Source organism: Ixodes scapularis, unplaced genomic scaffold (genome assembly GCF_016920785.2).
Source record: "Ixodes scapularis isolate PalLabHiFi unplaced genomic scaffold, ASM1692078v2 PGA_scaffold9__187_contigs__length_104089568, whole genome shotgun sequence".
Taxonomy (NCBI): domain Eukaryota; kingdom Metazoa; phylum Arthropoda; class Arachnida; order Ixodida; family Ixodidae; genus Ixodes; species Ixodes scapularis.
This window is the reverse complement of record NW_024609884.1, coordinates 8666126-8686540: the sequence shown is the minus strand read 5'-3', so window position 1 is coordinate 8686540 and position 20415 is coordinate 8666126. Positions and strand designations below refer to the sequence as shown.

General features: G+C 48.3%; 4 protein-coding genes across 4 annotated transcripts; 2 read left to right on the top strand and 2 right to left on the bottom strand.

Annotated features, from left to right (window-relative positions):
• Positions 1-491: 491 nt before the first annotated feature.
• Positions 492-2234, top strand: LOC120837566. The gene is made up of 2 exons (XM_040207017.2): positions 492-912; positions 1665-2234. The coding sequence occupies exons 1-2, from the start codon at positions 738-740 to the stop codon at positions 2150-2152; spliced, it is 663 nt and encodes a 220-aa protein (XP_040062951.1). The 5' UTR covers positions 492-737; the 3' UTR covers positions 2153-2234.
• On the bottom strand, positions 1905-4817 carry LOC121046045 (putative nuclease HARBI1). The gene is made up of 4 exons (XM_040499701.2): positions 4104-4817; positions 3529-3743; positions 2243-2603; positions 1905-2017 (listed from the first exon to the last, which is right to left on the bottom strand). The coding sequence occupies exons 1-3, from the start codon at positions 4704-4706 to the stop codon at positions 2285-2287; spliced, it is 1137 nt and encodes a 378-aa protein (XP_040355635.1). The 5' UTR covers positions 4707-4817; the 3' UTR covers positions 1905-2017; positions 2243-2284.
• Positions 4818-10030: 5213 nt separating this feature from the next.
• On the top strand, positions 10031-11526 carry LOC8036754. Its single transcript, XM_002403369.4, has one exon. The coding sequence runs from the start codon at positions 10031-10033 to the stop codon at positions 11492-11494; it is 1464 nt and encodes a 487-aa protein (XP_002403413.3). The 3' UTR covers positions 11495-11526.
• Positions 11527-16936: 5410 nt separating this feature from the next.
• LOC8036753 lies at positions 16937-19168 on the bottom strand. Its single transcript, XM_002403368.5, has 2 exons — positions 18482-19168; positions 16937-18030 (listed from the first exon to the last, which is right to left on the bottom strand). Exons 1-2 carry the CDS (start codon positions 18846-18848, stop codon positions 17255-17257), a joined length of 1143 nt encoding a protein of 380 aa, XP_002403412.3. The 5' UTR covers positions 18849-19168; the 3' UTR covers positions 16937-17254.
• Between the last annotated feature and the right edge of the window lie 1247 nt (positions 19169-20415).

The window sequence follows — 20415 nt, the reverse complement described above, 5'->3', positions numbered from 1 at the left end:
TACTGATGGAACTTGTAATGACGTACAAAAAAATCATCGAATGTAAAAAGACCGACGAATCGTCGTTAAACAAAAAAAAGGCAACTTGGATTCGACTCTGCAACGAGTATAACTGCAACCACGGTGTATATCGACGGGACGTGAAACAGCTAAAAAAATGGTGGGAAAATGTGAAGGCCAAAGCGAAGAAGGACCATTCCAAAGAAAAAAACAAGGTCCACAAAACAGGCAAGTCTCTCGTTCAGGTTTCTCATCGCGCTGAAAGTGCCTCGGAATGAGCGATGGGTCACATTTGTAGCCCGAACTGTCGGTCACAAATTCGCCCTTGTTTCGAACTGTTGTTTCTGGAATACCTGTCATGGGGGATGGAGCGTGAACGTGCGCAGACAAGTCGGTTATGCAACCTAATGCTGTCAGTTGAATACCGTAGTAACCTGACAATGGAGCAGCATGAACGGAACCGCAGCACGATATAATACTACAGTTAAATCAGTAATTCTACTTGCAGTTTTTGCGGCGGACATGTACAGTAGATCACAACTGACAACACCCAGATGCTCAATATTTCATTTCATTACGCATGGGGCAGAGGGGATGAACATTCCCTATCAGCAAATGCATGCCTATAAATCGGGGTATATTTAAAAAGGAAAACAGATCTTAGATAACATTAGAACTTGGAGTGCCTAGATTGACTACTGTTTGCTCCTTTAGGAGGGGGGCCACCTGGCAAGCCAATGAGCGCCACCTCCGTGCTGGTTGGGGCGGTGGCCTCACACGTGTTCAACAGACAGGAAAATATGGAGGACAGCGATGGGGCACCCTATCTGCCCCCGGTCTGCAGCCTCCCAGTTCTCCGACTACTGCAGCCGATGCTGGACGGCGAGGAGGACCCTCTTGATGCCGACTTGGGTAGAATGCTTGAACCGTTTCCATGTCTTGACCTGTACTTTCTAAACTGGTACCTTTTCGTCTTTACCCACTGATCTTCTCATGGATATGCATGGATACGGTTATAGATCATAATGAGTCTGCCTTCAGAAATGTTTCACCTGGTGTTCCTCAGTAGTACATACTGGCACCCCTACGTTTTTTAATAATCATGAATGACCTTGCAGCAACCATCTCATCTAATATTAATCTTGTTGCAGATGACTGTGTCGTCAATAACAAAGTAAAAAGTGTGCATGACAACATTCAATTTCAAGATAATTTAGTAAAAATGAACAAATGGTGCGAACAGCATGTACATTACTTATGTACAAGGTAACATATATCATTGCAGGGCTGGGTTCCATACAGCTTCAAAACAGTACATGGCAACTACTGCAGACTAACAATGACCATACTCCCCTGACAAAGAAACAAACAGCACAGGGTATTAAAATAATCATAGCATGATTTCTGCCAAGAAATATCTATACCAGGCACTCCAAAAGGTGGAAACGGTTAAGTGATCTAGTGGCCTAGTTTATGGCACAGGTTCAAAATGGATGAAAACATTGTTACACATTAGATCAGCAGCAGAAAAAAAAAATCAAATACTTCAAATTGCAACTGCATGAAAAACAAAAATACAATCTCAAACTTATAAAAACCCTTTCTACTCTTCATGTATGTCCCATTGTTCACTTCATAACTTCTGCGTGTTCTTTCAATTGCAGAGGAGCCCGGTTCACCAGCTGGGCCTGCCTCAGACGTCGGTGCACCACTGTCACCAGCGGCTGCCTGCATCGCTGATAGACCTGCAGCAGCCCCAGCAGCTTGCCTGATTAGCCAGACATCTACTGCAGGGTCACCAGCTCCTACACCTGCGGCTGCTGCAGCGTGCAACAGTGGTAGTGCGGCAGCAGCTGTGGGCAGTGGTGCCCGCCAGGTCGGAGGACGTATGGCGCTGCTGGAAAGGAGCCTCGCAGAGGAAAACGATATGAGGATGGCCTTTGTCCAGCAGGAGCATGCCCTGCGCTGCAACTTCCTTGAACAGGACCACCGCGACGCACTCAGCAAGAGAGCTGCGCTGCATGAAATGGAAATTAAATTGCGCGAGGACGAGCTGAAAAAAAGAAATGCCATTCACGAAATGGAGATGAAGCTCCTGTGTATCAAGGAAAACATACTGCTGCAGGAGCTGAGCCAGAAGGCTGCACAATAAATCATGTTCAAACTGCTATGCCTGCTTTACTGATGGTTCACTTTTAAAGTCAAACTGAAGTATCACACACTTGGAAGTACGACTCCTCACCTTCATGGCCTGTGTGATGGGCCTCTTGAGCCTACGTGCAGCTCACGTAAAGCTCAGCAGAATGATGTTCTGCCGGATACGCAGACCCGAAGGAGAGTCCTCCGGGAGAATCGGTGGCAGGTGTGGCTGCCGCCGCCTTCTGGCATTCCGTGCCCTGGGACTTGGTGGCGGGGGTGGAGGAGGAGGTAGGGGCTCATTTCTTGCACGTCCCAGATTATGCAAAGCCGCACACGCGGTGATGATGCTGCATGAGTGGCGAGTCTTGTGCTGGAGCCGCATATCCAAACAGGGAAATCGTCTCTTCCAGACCCCAAAGGCCCTCTCGACGGAGTTCCTCGTTCGGATCTGGGCCTTGTTGTACCTAAATCAAATTATAAGGCATGTGATCGATTTTTAGGCATCTGGGAACATACTTGCAATCACTGTATTTTCTTTTTCAGTATGGAAATAACAGGTTGACATTCTTTTGTCGAGGTTAGATATGTTTTATTGACAACTTTTCGTGCACGCACGGCTTCATGATACTGTTGACATCTCATGGAAACTTTTTCGTTCTTGCGACATTTCGTCGACAAACGTTTTCTTCTGCTAGGTGGATTGAATTTAGTGGTCGCGGTCGTCAAATCTTATGATTTTTTTTTTCATTTGCCTAATGCTGAAAAAGAAAAATTAGACTGAATTTACTTTTTAGTGAATGAACCACCGACGGCGGGGCAAGCTATGTCTTAAACAGACCACACGATCACACCTCGCTTTGCTCCGCTCTGCTAGGGGAAATGGTTCATTAGCGATGTGCGCGACCAAAAGCGCCGCTGCGGTCAGCTTTCGACGATTGGCCAAACCGTGGGCATATGAGCATTGTCAGATTGTCAGCTTTGACGGTGTTACTTTCGGAATGCAATGACTCCTAGCTTCCACTGTGCTTTTTAAACACACCACCGAAGTCGTCGTCGCACCTGATGGTAAGTAGACAGGATAACAACTGGTGACGTCACGTCGAGGCAAATCCCACTCGTGACGTCACGGATGGAAACCATAACAGGGCGCCATTGAAACATCTCGGTGCTAAAATAATCTCAAGTTCGAGCTTGCACCAAGCCTTGTCGAAACCGCCAAGGGTTCGGCAAGGTAGGAAAGAACATTGGATATCGGCGAAGTGATCTGTCCATGAAACGCTTGAAGAACTGTTTGTCACCGGCAATGACTGCCTGCTATTACAAACATTAGTGATGTTGTCAGTGCAGTACCAAAACAAATCTTATACTTCTGCCGATGATTTGGCTTACCTCCCTCCGGGACTATTTGCCGCTCCAGGGTTTGCGAGCGGCGTCATCAGGAAAGGGAGACAGGCATAGCCCATATCCCCCAGCAGGACGCCGGGCACTTTGCTCTCCTCGTAAAGGGCACGCGCACGACTGCCATCAAAGATGCGGCTGTCGTGCACAGATCCTGGCCAACTTGCCACAACATCAAAGAACTGTAGCTGTGGGCCGGTGATGGCCTGCAGGTATATAACATTGCATTAATACGGCGATTTGGGCCAGTTGGCTCATGCTCGAAAACAAGTGAAACAACTGCCCCCCCCCCCCCCCCCCCCCCCGGGGCTCGCTACGTGCCTGTTGCCCGTAGATAACGTCGCATATGCAAGCTAGGTATAGGCTGTGCAATGGCTATTTCGAGCGGGCCCAGAGGTGTACAATAAGCAGCAACAACACAGCTGATGAAAGGGTTTCCCTATGTTTTACAATGATCGGGTTGAACAGCTGAAATCGTTTTGCGTGAGCATTACCCATGCTTCCCAGCCTGGCAGTTTAGTAGGCAAGCTACGTCAATAAAGGGGGTATAAGAAATATGAGCTCACCTGGACGTTCAGGGAGAAGACTCCTTTCCTATTGCGATAAACTTCCGCATCATCTCCGCCGGGGCTTCTGATGCGCACGTGGGTGCAGTCGATGCAACCCGTGACGCCAGGAAACTGCCCCATTGCGTAGAAGTCGCGCATAACGCCGTGGTACTCCGACGCAGCCGGGAAGTGCACCAGCCTTCGGAAGAGCACCCTCGCGATGAGCGTCGTCACCGTCCTCACTGTGCGGCAGACAGTCGGCTGGGAGACATGCACCAGGTCTCCCGCTACCATCTGGAAGGTCCCGGCGCCGTAAAAGCGAAGGGTGACCAGCAACTGGAGCAGGGGGGTGAGCGGCAGTCCTCGGTTGTCGCCGGTTTGCTGGAGAGGCAGCAGCGTCAGGAGTTCCCTCACCGTCGTCTTCGTAAAGCGATATCTCGCGAGGAACTGGCGGTCACTGTACAGCTCCATCGGGTTCAGGCGGTCCGATAGATTACGCCGCGGCACCGACGGACCGAGCGGGTACATAACGCCGAACACAAGGTCGCACGCACGAGTAGCGAACTCAAAAGACGCGATCCTGCGAGCGGCATCACTCCGATAACCCGGGTAACCCGCCATCTTTTGCGATGAAGGGAGGCTCGAGTGTAGTTGAAGGGCGGTGCCACCGCTCACTTGAATTTTTTCGAGAAAAGTCCGAGTGAAGTGCGAGGCGAGGGAGCGTTTCGAGTGAAGGGGCATTTATGAAACGTAATGACACCCACTCAAGGGCGTTGGAAGTTAAGTTCGAGTGAAGTGGGATCTATGAATTCGGCGGTAACTATCTTATTTATATTGCAGTTAACCTTTCTGGCGAAAATATATGTTGTTCGTTGTTATTGAGCTCAAAAGAATTTACGATCGAAAACGAAGGCGAGCGGACTCCGTTTATTTTGACCAATCGCCTGACGAGCCTCAGTTGATGCCACGGTCTACGTCAATCAAAAGCTGGCTTTTTTTGCAGTCTCGGGTGTCGCTGTCATCGGTCTCGGCGTGATTGTTGCTGGATCTGTTCAATTAATTTGTGCGGCGGGCAAGCGCAACTTCGGGCTAAAACTCTGTTGACATTACCTGGAATACACCTGACATATAGAGGCCATACGCGAAATTCTTGCCAGCTATCATCATCATGCCATTAAAAGCCGCCATATTGTTTTTTTTTTTCACATCTTTTAGTTGTGGACGAGGCGCATTTGCGTTTAACTCGGTTTTCATGATATTACCACAATCTATTTGTGCACTCAAAGGGTTGCTGTTTAGTTTCGGTTCAAAGAAGAAAAAGAAAGACGTCCGCGAAATTCTGGGAACGGAATTATCATCAACGAGGTCGCAAGACTCGTCACTCGAGCAGCGAACTGGGCCATCCAGGTTAGTGAACGGTCTTCATCGAAGACGTTGTCTGAGGGATTTGTACTGAATTTGCAGCAGGTGATCATATATCATATCTACAACTCCCACTTCGCCGGGACCATTGTCCCTCGGGCGAAACTATCGGTACGGGAACCCTCCAGCATGGAGGAAATTTGATAATTGATCACGAGTACACTAGATGGCGCTTTTCTTTTTGCATGGGGTTTATTGCAATCATTAAACTGAACATTCAAACAGTTTTTATGACCCCTTTAAAGAACTGTTCGTTGGCAGTGTACTTCATTCTCTTCGTGGCTAGCCCCCTTTCAAAAGTCCGCGCCAATGCCTGTCCGCCATTGCTTGCTCACGTACTATGAGCATGGATTGGACACGAGTGTGACGTCGGCGTTCGGCTGGGCCCCGGATCCAATCACGCTCTTCGTGTCCAAGCAATGGCGACCGCCAATGCCGAGTGGGCTAAAGCGCACACCCAGCTCGACGCGCGTGGAGCGAAAGCTCGCGCTGCAGAACCCAGGGATCCTGGGTTCGAGCCCCACCCCTGCCCGTTTCGATCTGGATGAGCATCGCACCGGCGTGCGGTCGTGTATCACTACTGCGTGGTGCACGTTAAAGACCCCAGACTAGCGGTTGTACTGCACTGCTAAATTGCTCATCTACAGCGAGTGACTCGTCGCAACTTTAATGGCTGACCAACTACACGCTGTATAAATATCCCCTTAACCCAATTTGCAATTTTGTTTTGCTGCTTGACTGACTTTTACAAAGGGTCTTAAAAGAGAAAAAGATATATTACGCAGGGTGTTTCAGCGAAGAATGAGAAAAATTCCTACAATTAGTGTATTCCAGGTACAAATATAATTTTCTCGGGACCACATTACTCGTGGTGGCGGATGTCAGAAAATGCGCGATCGCTGATGAGTTCGCTAATTTATTAAAATGACTAATTAAGTTTTTTTTTTGTTTTTTTTTTAATTTGTAAAAATAGACATATGGTTCCAATTAGAAACTTGCTGAGCGCCATCGAAAGCCACTAAATCGGTAATTTTCAGAAAGACTGAGCGTGTGAGAAGCGTCGTATAGTGCACTAAAGTTACCACTCGTGGAGCGGGTATCGAGGAGGAGATTGAGCAGTCACGCCTCTAGCGGTACGCTTTAGCTGTGGGGAATAGAAACCGTATTCTCTTGTTTGTTTTTTTATTCGAGATCTCGAAGATGACGATTCGAAGGCCGCTACTCGCGCGACTAAAGCACTGGTCAGTGCGAAGCGCTCGTGCCCAGACAATGCTAAAAGCAAGATTTTTTTCTTTTTTTGTGTGTGTTAGTAAACACCGAGCTATGGGGACAACAAAATCGATAAAGCGCCCCCTATAGTTCGATCTCCTGCCCAATAAGGCTAGCGGGTGCGGTAAAACGCCCGCGTATTTTTTTTTTTTTTTTTTTTTTTTTTTTTTTTTTATGAGTGCCCCGGCATTGTGCTTGCTCCACGAGTGGTAACTTTAGCGCACGCGCTCCATAGACCACTTGAGGTGACCTAGAACCCCATCTATAAGCCGTTAGAAAGTAGCTGGAGCGTTACAGAGGCCAAGTGGTAATCATGTGAATTGATAAAGTTCAGCGGAAGTTAAGAATGCAGGTTTTTCAGCGTCATTCGTATTCAACGGAACTTGGCAATACCCTCATAATAGGTCAAGGGTCGTAAAGTATCTGGCGCCTTGTAATCTGTCAAGCGAATAAAGACGGGTAAAGGGGTAGACGCCTTGCTTTTTGAAGCTGTTGATCTTTCTGCAATCAACACAAAAAAGAGCAGACCCGTCTTTCTTGCGCATCAAGACAACCAGTGACGACCACGGGTTGTTGGATGGTGTGACAACCCCTTGACTAAGCATGTCAGCGACCTGTGTTCGTATAACTTCGTGTTCTGTGGGAGCTAGTCGACCTAATGGGTGGTGAATAGGAGCATGCTCACCTGTGTCAATCATGTCTTGAACAAGATGCATGGATCTATGTGCGGTAAGTTGCGATGAGATTCTTGGAGTAAGTGAACTTGGTTCAAAAATATACGAAAAAGTCAGACGAAGAGGACGGACAGGACAAACATCTTTCGTGTCCTGTCCGTCCTCTTCGTCTGACTCTTTCGTATATTTTTGAATTTATTACCAACGCGCTCAATCCAAGTTCAACTTGGAATTCGTCGAGGGATGACCCAAAGTTAAACACCTCCCAAGGTACCTGGTCACTCTGATTTGAAGCTTGTGCTGGTTGTCGTGCGTGATCGACAGCAACTGTCAAAAGCTCTGACGAAGGAAAAAGAAACCACTCGCCGACGCCTTGTCCTTGTTTGAGCTTGGCAGGGGTATACGCCCGAGGTTCATCATCAGGAAGCTGAAAAAACCATCAGCACTCGCAGTCAATGCATGTGCTGCCACTTCGCAATCATGTCTGGAAATCCGCGATGCCTCAAAGACAATGTCTCCATAAAGATGAGGCGGGTTTGCCTGCACGTTGACGCACATGGCTGCCTCTGGCTGTATCACCGTCGTAGCAGGAATGCGTACATCCCAAGTCTCTTTTTCAGGAACAGAGGTGGATTGCAGAAAGATGCGCGGTAAGCCTTTCATTCTATCTACCGCATAAGACGCACATGATTCCCAAAAGGTTATGGAGTTGCAACAAAATCGCCAAAGCAGAGAACAGAGTAGGCAAGATGCCCAAAAACTCGTAAAATAATTCCAGAACCGTCGGAGTGGCGCATAGGTGTGACATGCGACGCGAGCATGCGGGCCCCGTGAAGTAAGCAGGCTCTCTTGAACAACGGCACACCAGTTGTACACGAGAATCATGGGACAGACACAATTTGTAATAACGACAAAATCTTCAACGGACGTACGACCGAATGAGTCACGCATTCAAATGCCAAATGACCACGAGGTCCTCACCGGTAGCACGACCCGTCGGCATTTTTGCGTGAATGGGACGCAACATGCGGGCGAGTCCCTTGTGAGATTGACTATGCTTGTACTTGGACTCCGTGGGATGTTGATGGCTGCGTGCAGTTGGTGACCCACTGAGCAGTGCTTAGTTCCATGGCGTGGATAACAGCTGCTTGTATTGTATCCGGTCTTGCCAGGCGAAGAAATTTGTGAACTTCGTGATCGCTTATAGCGTCCTCAAACGCGGCCGTGCCGACACGATTCAAGGTATCGGGTGTCGCTCCCGAAAATTACTTGTAGCTTAGGCGTTCTAAGATTGGTGCAAGTTCGGAGAAACTCTCACTTGTTTGTTGGCGTCGCGACCGGAGTTCTACGTAGTATGCGTGTTGCAAGTGGTCATCACCAAAACCATCACGTAAGGTTTTGACTAGTGTGTGCGTGAAGGGGTGTCCAAACAGGACACTACAAAACGCACGACTCCGACAAATCGTGAAAATTGAAGCGGACGCGCCCGCTTCAAGCCCGCTTCAATTTTCACGATTTGTCGGAGTCGTGCGTTTTGTAGTGTCCCGTTTGCAATGGACACCCCTTGAGACGAGTGTCTTGAAGTGCATGGAACGCGTTGAGCGCCGGGCCATCAAGTTGGGCGATGACAGCGCGTGACTTGTCATCTTCGATCCAGTGGGTTGCATCGGCAATTATATGCCGACCTGGTGTAGGTAAGGATCCAGAGGGGTTTCATTATGAAACGGCTTCAACTAGAAACGCTGCAGTGCAGGTGGTGCAGTCTGGTTTGGGGAAGAAACCTGCTCAATTGCGGCGACTGTTGGTTAATTGTGGCGGTTGCCCAAGCGCCTCCAGAGCAGCTACTCGGCGAACGATGTCGGCATAGTTTGCAGCTAAATTGTCTGACTGCTGCTGCGTAGCGGCCATGATTGCTAACGTTTGTTGTTCCAGTAACCCTTGTAGGACCTCGAGTGTCACCACTGTCGTGTGAGTGTCCGTTGGTGCCACAGCCGACTGCGAAGTGATGTCATCTCGTGGCTGGTTCGAGGCAGACGGTTCACCGGGAAGCTCCCTTCTTGACGACGTACAGAGGTCCTTGACGCATTTCAGTTGGCATCGCACCTCTGCTACCAAATTGTAACGGTTTATTATTCGACTGATGAACAGCCTTGTTCTGGCTCACTCGACCAAGCCCCCCGTTTCGTCCTTCTCTTTCTCCTCTTCTATTTTTTTTTCTTTCTTACAGCTACAATATTGATTATCTCTCTCCTTGCTTATCCATTCCCAAGCACGCCCATGAAAATTGGGCAAATATGATGTAAAGGTGAAGTGACGCCCAGAATTTCTGATGTGGAGGTGGAATGGATCAGTCGCTCAAAGCACACCAGTACAACTCTCGGCATGCTTAAACCCTTTTTTTCATCCAATCTGAGAGCGAGCGAGTTCCAAGAGAGGATGAAGCAGCCCAGCTCGAGCGCCCGAGCAAGAAGCAGGCGCTCACGATCATTGGCGTTCTGACGGCGTTCCCGAGAGCGCTTTTGTCCGGCGTCTCCCGAAGTCAGCCCGCGCCTCCGCGAACGTTGCGGCCGGCCCACACAGATGGCACCAATTGCCCTTTTGCTGCTCTTGGCGATGGCAGTGGCCCCCCAGGACGCCGCGTCGAGCGACGTCGTGGAACCAGCACGACCCGCCATCGAACCGTGGCCAGTTGCGTCGGCCGGCCGGAAGGAAAGCCAGCAGCCATTGACCGAGCGCCATGGGGCGCCGCAGCCCGCGGCTGTTCTGCTCGGTGCTTCGGGTGGCAGCGGGTTGGATCACCGTCGGGGGCTTGTCGAAGGACTAATCGAAAGGGCCGAGGCCTCGGCAAGGCTCCACGGCGGGAGGCGGGACGACTACGAGGAGGAGTACGACGATGACGATGACGATGACGACATCATGGACGCCTCGGGGGCGGCTAGTCTCCAGGCGGACGTCAATTCCGAAAAGATGCAGATCTTCCTTAGAGACATCGAGAAGCTCTACTCACGAGGGTTTCGACGCTCGCACGCACTGCGCAGCAAGAAAGGCCGCGACGACTGGCAGGGTGTGGGCCACATACGGCGCCACGACGAGGAACTTGTGGCCGCCGATCAGTCAGCAGTAGAGAAGAACTCATCTTCACAAGTCGACTCGAATAATGTCGTGTTGGCGGGACGAAAGTCGATCAACCTGACCTCCTTGTCATACGTACTTAAGAAGCCGTACCTTACAGTGCAGGCGCAAGACCTGAATAGGGACGACAAGGTCTCCCTCTACGTGTCTGTGGCGTTCGAAGACCAAGTCATCTTCCACTGGTTTCTCAATGGCAAGCCCTTTGAGGAATACGACTCCATGCAGACGGTGGACATGAAGAGCTTCGTTGAACCCGCTACCAACAAGACTCTCTTTTCGCGGGTGTCTATTGTTGAGGTGGACCATTTGCTGAAGCTGCCCACAGTGTCCGGCAAGTACGAGATCCACTGCGCCGTTACCGTGGACTTGACACAGAAGGACGTCAAGCACGTGTTGACGCCTCAGTTGACTGACTTTTGCCCGCCTGCCAACTGCTTCGACCGGCATGCCATTTGCAGCAACGGAAAGTGCATCTGCGCCGCGCCATATCCAGTTATGCTCACCTCCGTTCACTCCACGTGTCGCACGGAGTCATTCCTGGAGACTCCCTGCTACCACAACGATCAGTGTCTGTACACAACCAATAACAGCGAGTGCATTGACCAGGGCTGGTGCGCCTGCAAGAAGGGCTACGGCCGTACAGTGCAGCACCTATGCGTGCAGAAAACCGGCGTCAACTCGCGCTGCGATAGTGATGCCCAGTGCAAGGCTTTCAATGCCAGCTGCATCCTGAGCCACTGCACATGCAACTCGGACTCCGTGGAAGAGGGTGACCATTGCGTCGTCATCAGCAGATCAGTAAACCGGCTCCATTCGAGCGCCGTCTCCCTGCACCGTTTTCAAGAGATTGGCACTGCCGTCCTGGTCGTCGGCCTGGCCCTCTGCAGCCGCCGGGGGCCACTGGTTTCGTGAAGTGACGCACTACCAGAAAATAAAATCTCATTATGCAGGCAAGGGGTTGTCCCTTGGCGTGGGGGAAATGGCAATTTACAACCGAGTACGACCGAGAGAGACAAGACCGGTTTTTAAGCCTCTTGCGACGTCTTAGGACCGGATGCGCTGCAGCGGAGCTTAAGACGTCGCTAAAGGCTTAAAACCCGGTCTGGTCTCTCTCGGTCGTATTCGGTCGCATATATGTGAACGGCGCTTTAGCCTCTCCGGTCCTAAGAAGTCGCAAGTGCGTGAACGCCGGGGAAACGGGCGACCGAAGGTGAGAAAGAGCAGGTGGCGAGGAGCGCGATCACATGAAGCCCAGCGCAATCGCGACTGGCCAAACGCGGTGCGCCTTAAAGGAGCTATGCAACAATTTTTGTACTTTGCGCAAATACCGCTTAAAACGGATCCCTAACGTTAATGACCTATGAAACACGCGTTCGTTTTTCACCCCACGCAATACAAGTCCCAGAAAAAAAATTAAAGAAAAACGAGCAGCGTTCACCCCCTCAACTCGAAGCCAGAACAAGCGGCCACGTGATCTGGAGCCGATTATATGCCGCCAGTGTTGATCACAGCCACGCGCTGGGGTTGGCAAAGCGCAGGACACGCGCTGAGTTCCAGACATTGTTATGGCTCGGCTGTTGTCGTCGTTGCAGCGATTGGACACGGGTCACAACCCGAATACTTCTCGAGCTAGCAATTGTCACGAGCCTAAGTCGAGTGCCCACGCAATGCTCGGGTCCAATCTATGAACCGCATTCAAATATCGTCACTTGGGTGTACTGCGATCCCCGAGTTACGTCATCAAATTTTGCAAAGGAGAGACTGAATGAAAATGATCGCTTTTGTCCTTGAAATTACACCGCGACAAAGGAGTTTCTTGGCCCATGGCGTTGCGTGTGAGTATCCTTGAGTCCCAGGTGTGCCAGTAAGCTCGTGTAGAGAGAAAAACATTCCAATTGAATATCGTTGCACAGCTCCTTTAACCGCGACTATTGTCAAAGAGAGGGCGAGGGTATCGGATCGGTATCACTGCTGCCCTTGCCCTCTCCTGGCACCAAAGTTACGTGCGATAAACGCGCGCTAAGATGTATCTCTTAATGTTAATTTTGAATCTGCAATCATATTTCAAACATATTTTCTCAAACGAAAGATATGGCATCCTAATTTGGTAATGTCTTACGGGTCGTTAGGATAATTTCTCACTAAAAATCTTTCTTTCTGACTATACATAGGGATTCCCAAGGGTCCATCACACATCTTAAAGCTACTAAAATGTTTATAAGGTGGTGTTACCTATTACAAATAAATCAGTTGCGAAAATAAAATAATTGGGATAATTACTTTTTATCTATTGACTAGGGCAAAAAGTAGAACTTAGGGATGTAGTTCAGTTCCCCCGCAAGGCATTGGGACTTGACAAAACAGGCAAAGCTGAGAAAATCCACTGGACGCGATATTTGAGTGCACTGTTCCCTGGGCACGCTCAGAACGAGCTCACACTTATAGGTTCCCAAGAGCGGCAATCATGATGGTGGGAAAATGCACACTACAAAAGCACTAAGGAAGCTCGCCGGGCGCTGAAAAGCTACGCACACAGCTATGGCCGCCAGTGAATGCCCTCTATCATTTCAATCGAGCTACTTGAGACTTGAAACTTGTTTTTAGACTAGCTAGAGATTGAATTCAGCATTCATATTTTGTGGGAAGATACTCTGAACTGTGAAAATCTCAAAAATGTAATTTCTGAAAAATCAACAATGTTTTTCTTTTATTTAAAAAGCTCATTTTTCCTTAAGGAGACGTGCGCAAGGAGAATACATTTCTTTTTACTTTTATTATTATTATTTTATTTTATTTTACATTGAAATTTTATCTAGTTTTCAAATAACCTGGCTTTTTGTTTGTTTGTTTGTTTGCGTGCGTGCATGCATACGTGCGTGTGTGTGTCTGTGTGTATGTGTGCGTTTGCTGGATGCTATGCACATGCAGAAAAAGTGTGTTCTTGCGCACAAGCGGTGCATGGCAACAGACTTAAAAGACCTGAAAGTTAGCATATTCGACAGAAATCTGCCTGGTTGGGTGAGCTTTAAAGTACAAAAAATATGCCCCAACCAAATCTTGAAAGGAAACCCGACGTTTCAATACCAAAATGATTTGTTGGCCTAGTTGGTTAAACATTACATGTGAGGGACTGTAGATGAGCCCCGCTACTGTCCAGCACAAGGATCCTGAAGAGGTGTCCAGATAAGCGAACTCGAGAAATTCTTGAGGCTGAAGTGATTGCGACCAAAGGAGACGCCTGCATCAGTGCTCCTTCGGTGACTTTGTCATCAAAAGAATTAGAGTACATGAAATATTTTCCTTAGATATTCTTAATTTGCTTTACCTTCCTCTTTCTTTTTTTCTTAATATATTCACTGTCATTTCTTTCACTGTTACTTTAATCATGCCCACCATTTCCTATTGTTTTTACTAATTTCTTTTTTTTTCTTTTTTCAATTCTCAGTCTTTTCAGATCCTTTCACTCCTTTCTCATGAATATTTCTAACATTTAACGTTAGGGTTCTTCATCTTCCTCATCTTCCGAATTAAAACGTCAGTTGCGAGTAAGCGCTTGTCCTGTGTTGTCTCTCTCTTATCCTTGTCTTTTGCTCTTTTTAATTTTCATAAAGTTTCAATACCAGCTTGGTTTGTTCCTCAGGGGTGACAAAAAACACGCGGAGTAGCACCAGCGCACACCCTCGTCGTCTTAAAAAAAAAAAAAAATATATATATATATATATATATATATATATATATATATATATATATTTTTTTTTTTTATGATGAGTTTCCATAGAAAGCAAAATAACCTAATTCGCTCCCTCTTAAACCAATGAGTGCAATGAACAACAAAAATCTTGTGATACCTAATTTTTTACACACGACAGAATAAACAAATAGAACGGAGCACAGAACATGACATCTTTCAAGTAGCAACAATAATGAAACATTGATCTTGTTGCTAGTTGAAAGATGTAATGTTCCAATTTGTTTATTCTTTCGCGTATAAAAAATTAAATCGTACCAACATGCTCGGGTTCTAATTAATTTTGTGAGACCTATTTTATTTTTAATTTGAAAATTGCAAAAACATCATTTTCAAAGGGCTAACAAAAGTCACCTAATTATATATATATATATAATACATTCTAAATGAAGTTATGAAAGAGAAACGCGTTCGAATGTTACCGTAGATGTGTAACTACACTCCCTCGCAGAGGTAAAAATAATTTTTTGGTAATAGTTCTTCGTGATAAATTGAAGCTAGAGGAAACTGCGTTGGAGTAGGGTGCCTCAATGACCTTCGGTTTAGAGTGATGCCACCCTTTGTAGTACCCGATGCCGACAGCACGCGCTCACGGGGAAAATACAAAGAAATCGACGAAAACAAAATGTCGCCATAGCACAGTCAGCGCCACAGACGCGTGCAGAGACACGCTCTTTCACGCGCTTCTGAACAAAAAATAAATGTAAAAGTGGGAACAAAATGGCCAGATGTCTCCACCCTAAGCAAAGCGCACATGAAGGCACCCTCCTTTGGAGTAGATGGCTAGGCCTACGTCTCAACATACATGTGATGGCAGGTGACGCCAGAATTTGAAGAAATGCGCATAGAAAAATGGCTCAAGTGTATGCCGTTCAGGATTGCCAAGAGGTCTTCAAATACTTACTTGACTAATTTCGCGATCACAACCGGTCTCTATAATGTATGCATAAAATATGAAGATTCGAAGAAAATAAAACACCATAAAAGCCAAAATTATATATTTTACGAAATATTGCCGTTTTTCGAGCCGCATCTCCCCTTGAAGCGAATGACCGTCCCAATGAGCGGCAGAGCTCCTATGTTGATACTAGAGAGTTTTAGTAGATCGTTCCCATGACTCCGATAACGATACCCGATACTCCGCCACCGCCTCCCTTGTGCATGTATCGTTATCGGGGCTATCGGAGGTATCGGAACGATCTACTAAAACTCTCTACTATGTCGTTGTAGGGTTCATTCAATGCTCTATCTGTCACGAACTCCTCCGTATGGCAAAAAGCACGGAAACGTTGTGCTCTGGGAAGCGGTTTAATTTGTGTGTTAAAGGGACACTGACAGGATATTTATGCTCGCCAAAGTTTTTATTTGTACGTGACATGTGAGAGCCTAACTACCCAGAACACAATTTGCGGCTCGAAATTTGTTTTCGTTTTGCCCGAAAACCGCCGATCGAGAACTGGCCGGATTGAGTCGAGCCAAGTCGAACCCGCTCTCTTCTCCGTGGTCACGTGCCGTTTTCTATCGTTTAGACACAACTACCAGAGATAATCAAAGTCGTGGGTCATCGAAGGCCAACGTTACTAAAACACTCATTTGGGAAACTCGCCGTCGAAACCTGGGCAGCTGGCGTCCACCGAGACCGAGCTAAATACGACAACAGCGCCACTCTTTATCATTTGTCTGTACTGTCGTCACATTGAGCTTTTAGAAAGCATGTTTTTGTGTGAAAACAAACGGAAAAGACTCTTTTTGTATGAATTTTTTTTTTTTTTGGAGTTTAGTACAAAATGAAGGGCGCGTAATGTTTTTATAATCTTTAGTTTGCAAGGTTTTGCGGAACAATTATTATTGTTTTTATACAACCATGCCTCAGCGGAGCTTTCAGGTAGCGCGTCCCGACCTAGGTGCATTTTAACTTCGGTAGTAAATCGCGGGGCGTCCGCTGGGGAGACGGGGGGCACTCCTGTAAGCTGTATCTGTTTCGGCGCCGAAATGGCCGATTAAAGCCAAAATAGAAGTAACGTGCAGTTCTCGAGTGGCCGCTGCGGGAGAAATGGCGGCGTTGTGTTCGCCATTAGCTCGGTTCTGGAGGACAGATCGGGGCCACTCTTACAGAGCAGTCTCTATGGCAGTTTCCCAACTGAGTGGTTCTAGTAACGTTGTCGAAGGCATACACTCAATACTAAAAATAGGCGAAAATATCACACCCACCTTTTGTGACTTTTGAAAGTCTGCAAATACGTTAATTAAAGAAAAAAAAAAAAAAAAGTTGCACCGCCACGTGATTTTTGGCAACTTTCTCCTCTATATTTCTTCTTCCTCCCCAGTCCAGCTTCGGTTTCAATTTCGAGCAGTTGCGTTTATTTATTTTTTTTTTTTTCGCTTTATTAAATATATACGTGAAGCTGTAGTAAAATATTGATTGGGTAATCTTCTGACACCATAATAGATCGCCTGGCAGAACATAAATAAAAACTTTTTGGAGCGTGTCAGTGTCACTCTTTTCAAAAACCGAACTCATTCACTGTCCCTTCATCAAAGGATATCTCTGTAACGGTAATGTAGTAACCAGACATTTAGACATTCAATAGTACATAAGGAATTGTGGAGATATAGTTTTAATTTACTTATTTTACGTGAACACTAAAGCGTAAGCAGGTGATATTCGAACAGAATGCACCACTGGCAACCACTCTCCTTCCCGACGAAGAAAATCTCGTCCAATGATGAGGCTATCCGACAGTTTGAACAGTGCGTTTCGTTCGGTACCCGTCGTGTTTCCCCGGAGCACCGACCGGCGTTTGCAAAGGACGTCGTGCATGTTCTTCGCTAAGTAGCCTCCACGATTGCGGAGGCACCCAACGAAAAGGCCAGAGGCTGCGAAGGCCCGCACTCCTATGTACACGGTGAGCCAAGTAACAGCCCTAGGCGCAGACCCCGGCGTCGAACATAGCGGCCAAGAGCACCAAGCCCCAAAGGGTGATCCATCGCACACTCGGATTGACACTGCGGCTTTTCATGTGCTCGGCGATGTTGATGCACCGGTCGCCGAACTCCTTTTTGTGGCTGAAACACGTACAGTGGTTGAGGATGCAAGTAGCGTCGTAGTCTGCGCACTCGTCTTCCGAGTTGCAGCGCGAGCGAGCCCCCACTTTGGGCACGCACTTCTGTTCCTCGGTGCGACCGTAGCCTTTGAGGCAGGCGCACCAACCACGGCTGGTGCACTCGCTGTGGTTGCTGGTGCTCAGGCACTGCTCGTCATACATGCAAGGTGTCTCCAGAAAGGCCTCGCTGCGGCAGGTCACATGTACAGAATTCAGTTTTACTTTGTAGTAGCCTTCGCAGACGCAACTCTTGTCCCTGCACACGGCAATTCTTTCGGCGCAATCGGTATTGTGCTGGCCACCGCATTCATCACTGAGAGGGAGCGAGACATCCAGATGCACGGTGGCCAGGTCGTAGTCCGTCAGTGTAGTGCAGTTAAAGGTGTACACACCAGTCCTGGTGGGCAGTCGCGTCAAGGTATTAATGGACAAGCTGGATATGCGTCCCTCTGGCACAGTTTCCTCGGAGAGGGAGTCGTAGTCTTCCAGCGGTTTCCCGTTGAGCGTCCAGAAGATGGACACCTGTGCCTGATAGGCAACACTGCAGAACAGATCCACGCTTTTCTCGCTTCGCTTCTCATAGATGTGAGGCTTTCCTAAGCAAGGGCAAGAGACACCAGACTGAGTACACGGCACATCAGCCCAAACGTTCACGTGCAACAGACGGCGCGGAACAGATCTTTCCTCTCGTGTATTTGAGCGTAACGAGCCGTATATCTAAAAAAAATTAAAAGCGCTCACTTTATAACCCTTCTTTGGCTCCGTCATCGGTTACTTATGCTTAGCCACGGTTGGCAATGTACTAAATTACTGATAATGGCAGAATGTTCCCAGAGTGGAGACGCTTATCACCGCCCTGGTGTTATTATATCGGTTACTACTATCGAGCATTATAAAGAGCAATACTTCGTGCACCCTTAAAACCGCTAGTATGATAATCTGGTAAGGGTTTACTGTCTAGACGGTCCAACGCTCAATATCGAGATGGGTTACATGCGGCGATTCCCTCAAGAGCCGAGAGGTGAACGCAATTCAAGTGGCGCTCACCTTTCTCAAACTTCATCTTCGGCCGGCTCGCGGCTTGCCGCGCTGAGCCGCCGGCGGGGCCGCGTCGCACCATGCCGGGCCTCTGCAGATGGCCCCTGGGGCTGAAACTGCGGAATATCTGGAGGTCCCCGACGGGACGGAACGGTGCCCGCTGTCGTCGGAACAGGTCAGGGCCTGGCCGCCGCTCCATGATGTCAAGCACCGACTGCCTCAGTGCCTTGGAGAGCCGAGGATCGTGCTGCCAGGAAACGTTCTGCAAGAACTGCGACAGCTCCAGCCTTGGACTGAGCTTGGCCTTCCGGAACCCATTGCATGGCACGACCGGCAGCAGCAGCAGTAGCAGCGGCGAGAGTCCCAACGGCAGCATGACGCGCAGACGAGCCGCGGCACACGACTCGGGCCGTCCCTTTGGCCACGATGAAAACGACGAAGAGCGGCCTACCGCCGTTCCGTACGAGGAGTGCGCTCGATGGCCTCGGACTTGTTTCGTTTGGCAGAGTTACGGTCGCAGTTCCAAGCAAAGGCTGCTTTCCGTTCATTAGACTATGTCCGTCGCAGTGGAAGCGATCCAACGAAGGATTAGAAGGATCGGCCTTTTTTCTCATTAGTTTGGGTGTTTGCAGGCCTTCGGGTACGGGCTTCGGCCTTTCTGCTTTCCCCCCGACTCTCCCGAGTTAAAAAAATAATAATAATTAAATGATCGGCCGATCTTTCGCGAATTCCTGCAGGGATGACTTGACTAACGACTTTAATTTCGAATCGGGCAGTTTTTTTTTGCCCTGAGCCGAAATTAGTAATAACTCTTGCCGATTTTTTTTTGGACCCTATCACCCTGAACATTTTTTTTTTCCCCAAGGAGAAGGAAGCTCTTTAGCTGGGAGCACGGTGACATGTTGTGATGCCTAGTGGGTCAATTGTTTTTTTTTTGTTTTTTGTTTGTTTGTTTGTTTCGTCATTCTTGACTCAGTTTGTTTCTTCCACCTTCCTCCGCCACCCTTTACTGGCCTTCTCCCATGCTTTTTTGGCGACGAGATCTTTCGGTTGCACCCTTTTATGGTTCCCATCCGTGATGTCACAGCCAAGATTAGTACTTGCGAACACGTTCGATGGTGTGTAAACAGCATTGTGGAAGCTTGAAGCCAATCTGTGGTTAAACCAACTGCCAAAGTTAAAATTAAAATTAAAACATATACATAGCGTTCAGAAAAAAAAAATAATATGATCAACACCACCCGTAAATGACAACTGCTTGTTTGTATTTCTGAAAAGCGCTCGAAGAGCACCCATCGGACAGCGCGATGCGACTCGGGAGATTCCGCGCATTCTTAACGTCAACCGTCTCAAAACGGGGACACGAGTTTCGTTACTTGGTGGCTAAGCTCATAACCACGCCCCAGGCCACGCCAGAGGCCCGAGTTCTGTGCTTTTGGATGAGGAGGCGAAGAAGTGACAGATCTCTTCCTCCTCTTCTCGGTCTTATCCCATCCGAAGCCACCTCCCCATCCCATTCCCCCCTACCCCGACCTACCGACCAACCCCCAAGCCCCCCCCCCCCCCCCCCCCCAAAAAAAAAACAAAACAAAAAAAAAACCGTCATCCTATCTGCTTTTTGCTGTGCACCAGCCGCAGGAGCGCGCGAGAGAAGGAAATTTATAGGAAAATCCGGTTCGACCATTTTTGACAGGCGCCGCGCGCGCGTAGCTTGGCGCCATATTTTTGTAAGGACCAAGGTTTGGGCACGCCTACAAGGTGTAATCTTCAGCATCTTCAACTGGCACATTACGATGACAAGCGACAACTGGTTTTGACTTGCGACGCATCGCCGTATTGGGGCAAACTTGTCACGGATGAGCGATGATGGAGAGTACATTACCGTTGCCTATGCGTCCAGAACACTCAGCAAAAGTGAGAGGAACTACCCAAGTAGCACACTC

What these genes read in the sequence shown, in the direction of transcription:
- LOC8036753 (XM_002403368.5), bottom strand. Translation starts at nt 18,848, where the DNA reads ATGCTGCCGTTGGGACTCTCGCCGCTGCTACTGCTGCTGCTGCCGGTC. An exon ending in GAAGATGAAGTTTGAGAAAG is followed by an intron (nt 18,031 to 18,481) that starts GTGAGCGCCACT and finishes GCCCTTGCTTAG; the next exon opens with GAAAGCCTCACATCTATGAG.
- LOC8036754 (XM_002403369.4), top strand. Translation starts at nt 10,031, where the DNA reads ATGGCACCAATTGCCCTTTTGCTGCTCTTGGCGATGGCAGTGGCCCCC.
- LOC120837566 (XM_040207017.2), top strand. Translation starts at nt 738, where the DNA reads ATGAGCGCCACCTCCGTGCTGGTTGGGGCGGTGGCCTCACACGTGTTC. An exon ending in CCCTCTTGATGCCGACTTGG is followed by an intron (nt 913 to 1,664) that starts GTAGAATGCTTG and finishes TTTCAATTGCAG; the next exon opens with AGGAGCCCGGTTCACCAGCT.
- LOC121046045 (XM_040499701.2), bottom strand. Translation starts at nt 4,706, where the DNA reads ATGGCGGGTTACCCGGGTTATCGGAGTGATGCCGCTCGCAGGATCGCG. An exon ending in TCTTCTCCCTGAACGTCCAG is followed by an intron (nt 3,744 to 4,103) that starts GTGAGCTCATAT and finishes ATATACCTGCAG; the next exon opens with GCCATCACCGGCCCACAGCT. An exon ending in GCAAATAGTCCCGGAGGGAG is followed by an intron (nt 2,604 to 3,528) that starts GTAAGCCAAATC and finishes AATTTGATTTAG; the next exon opens with GTACAACAAGGCCCAGATCC.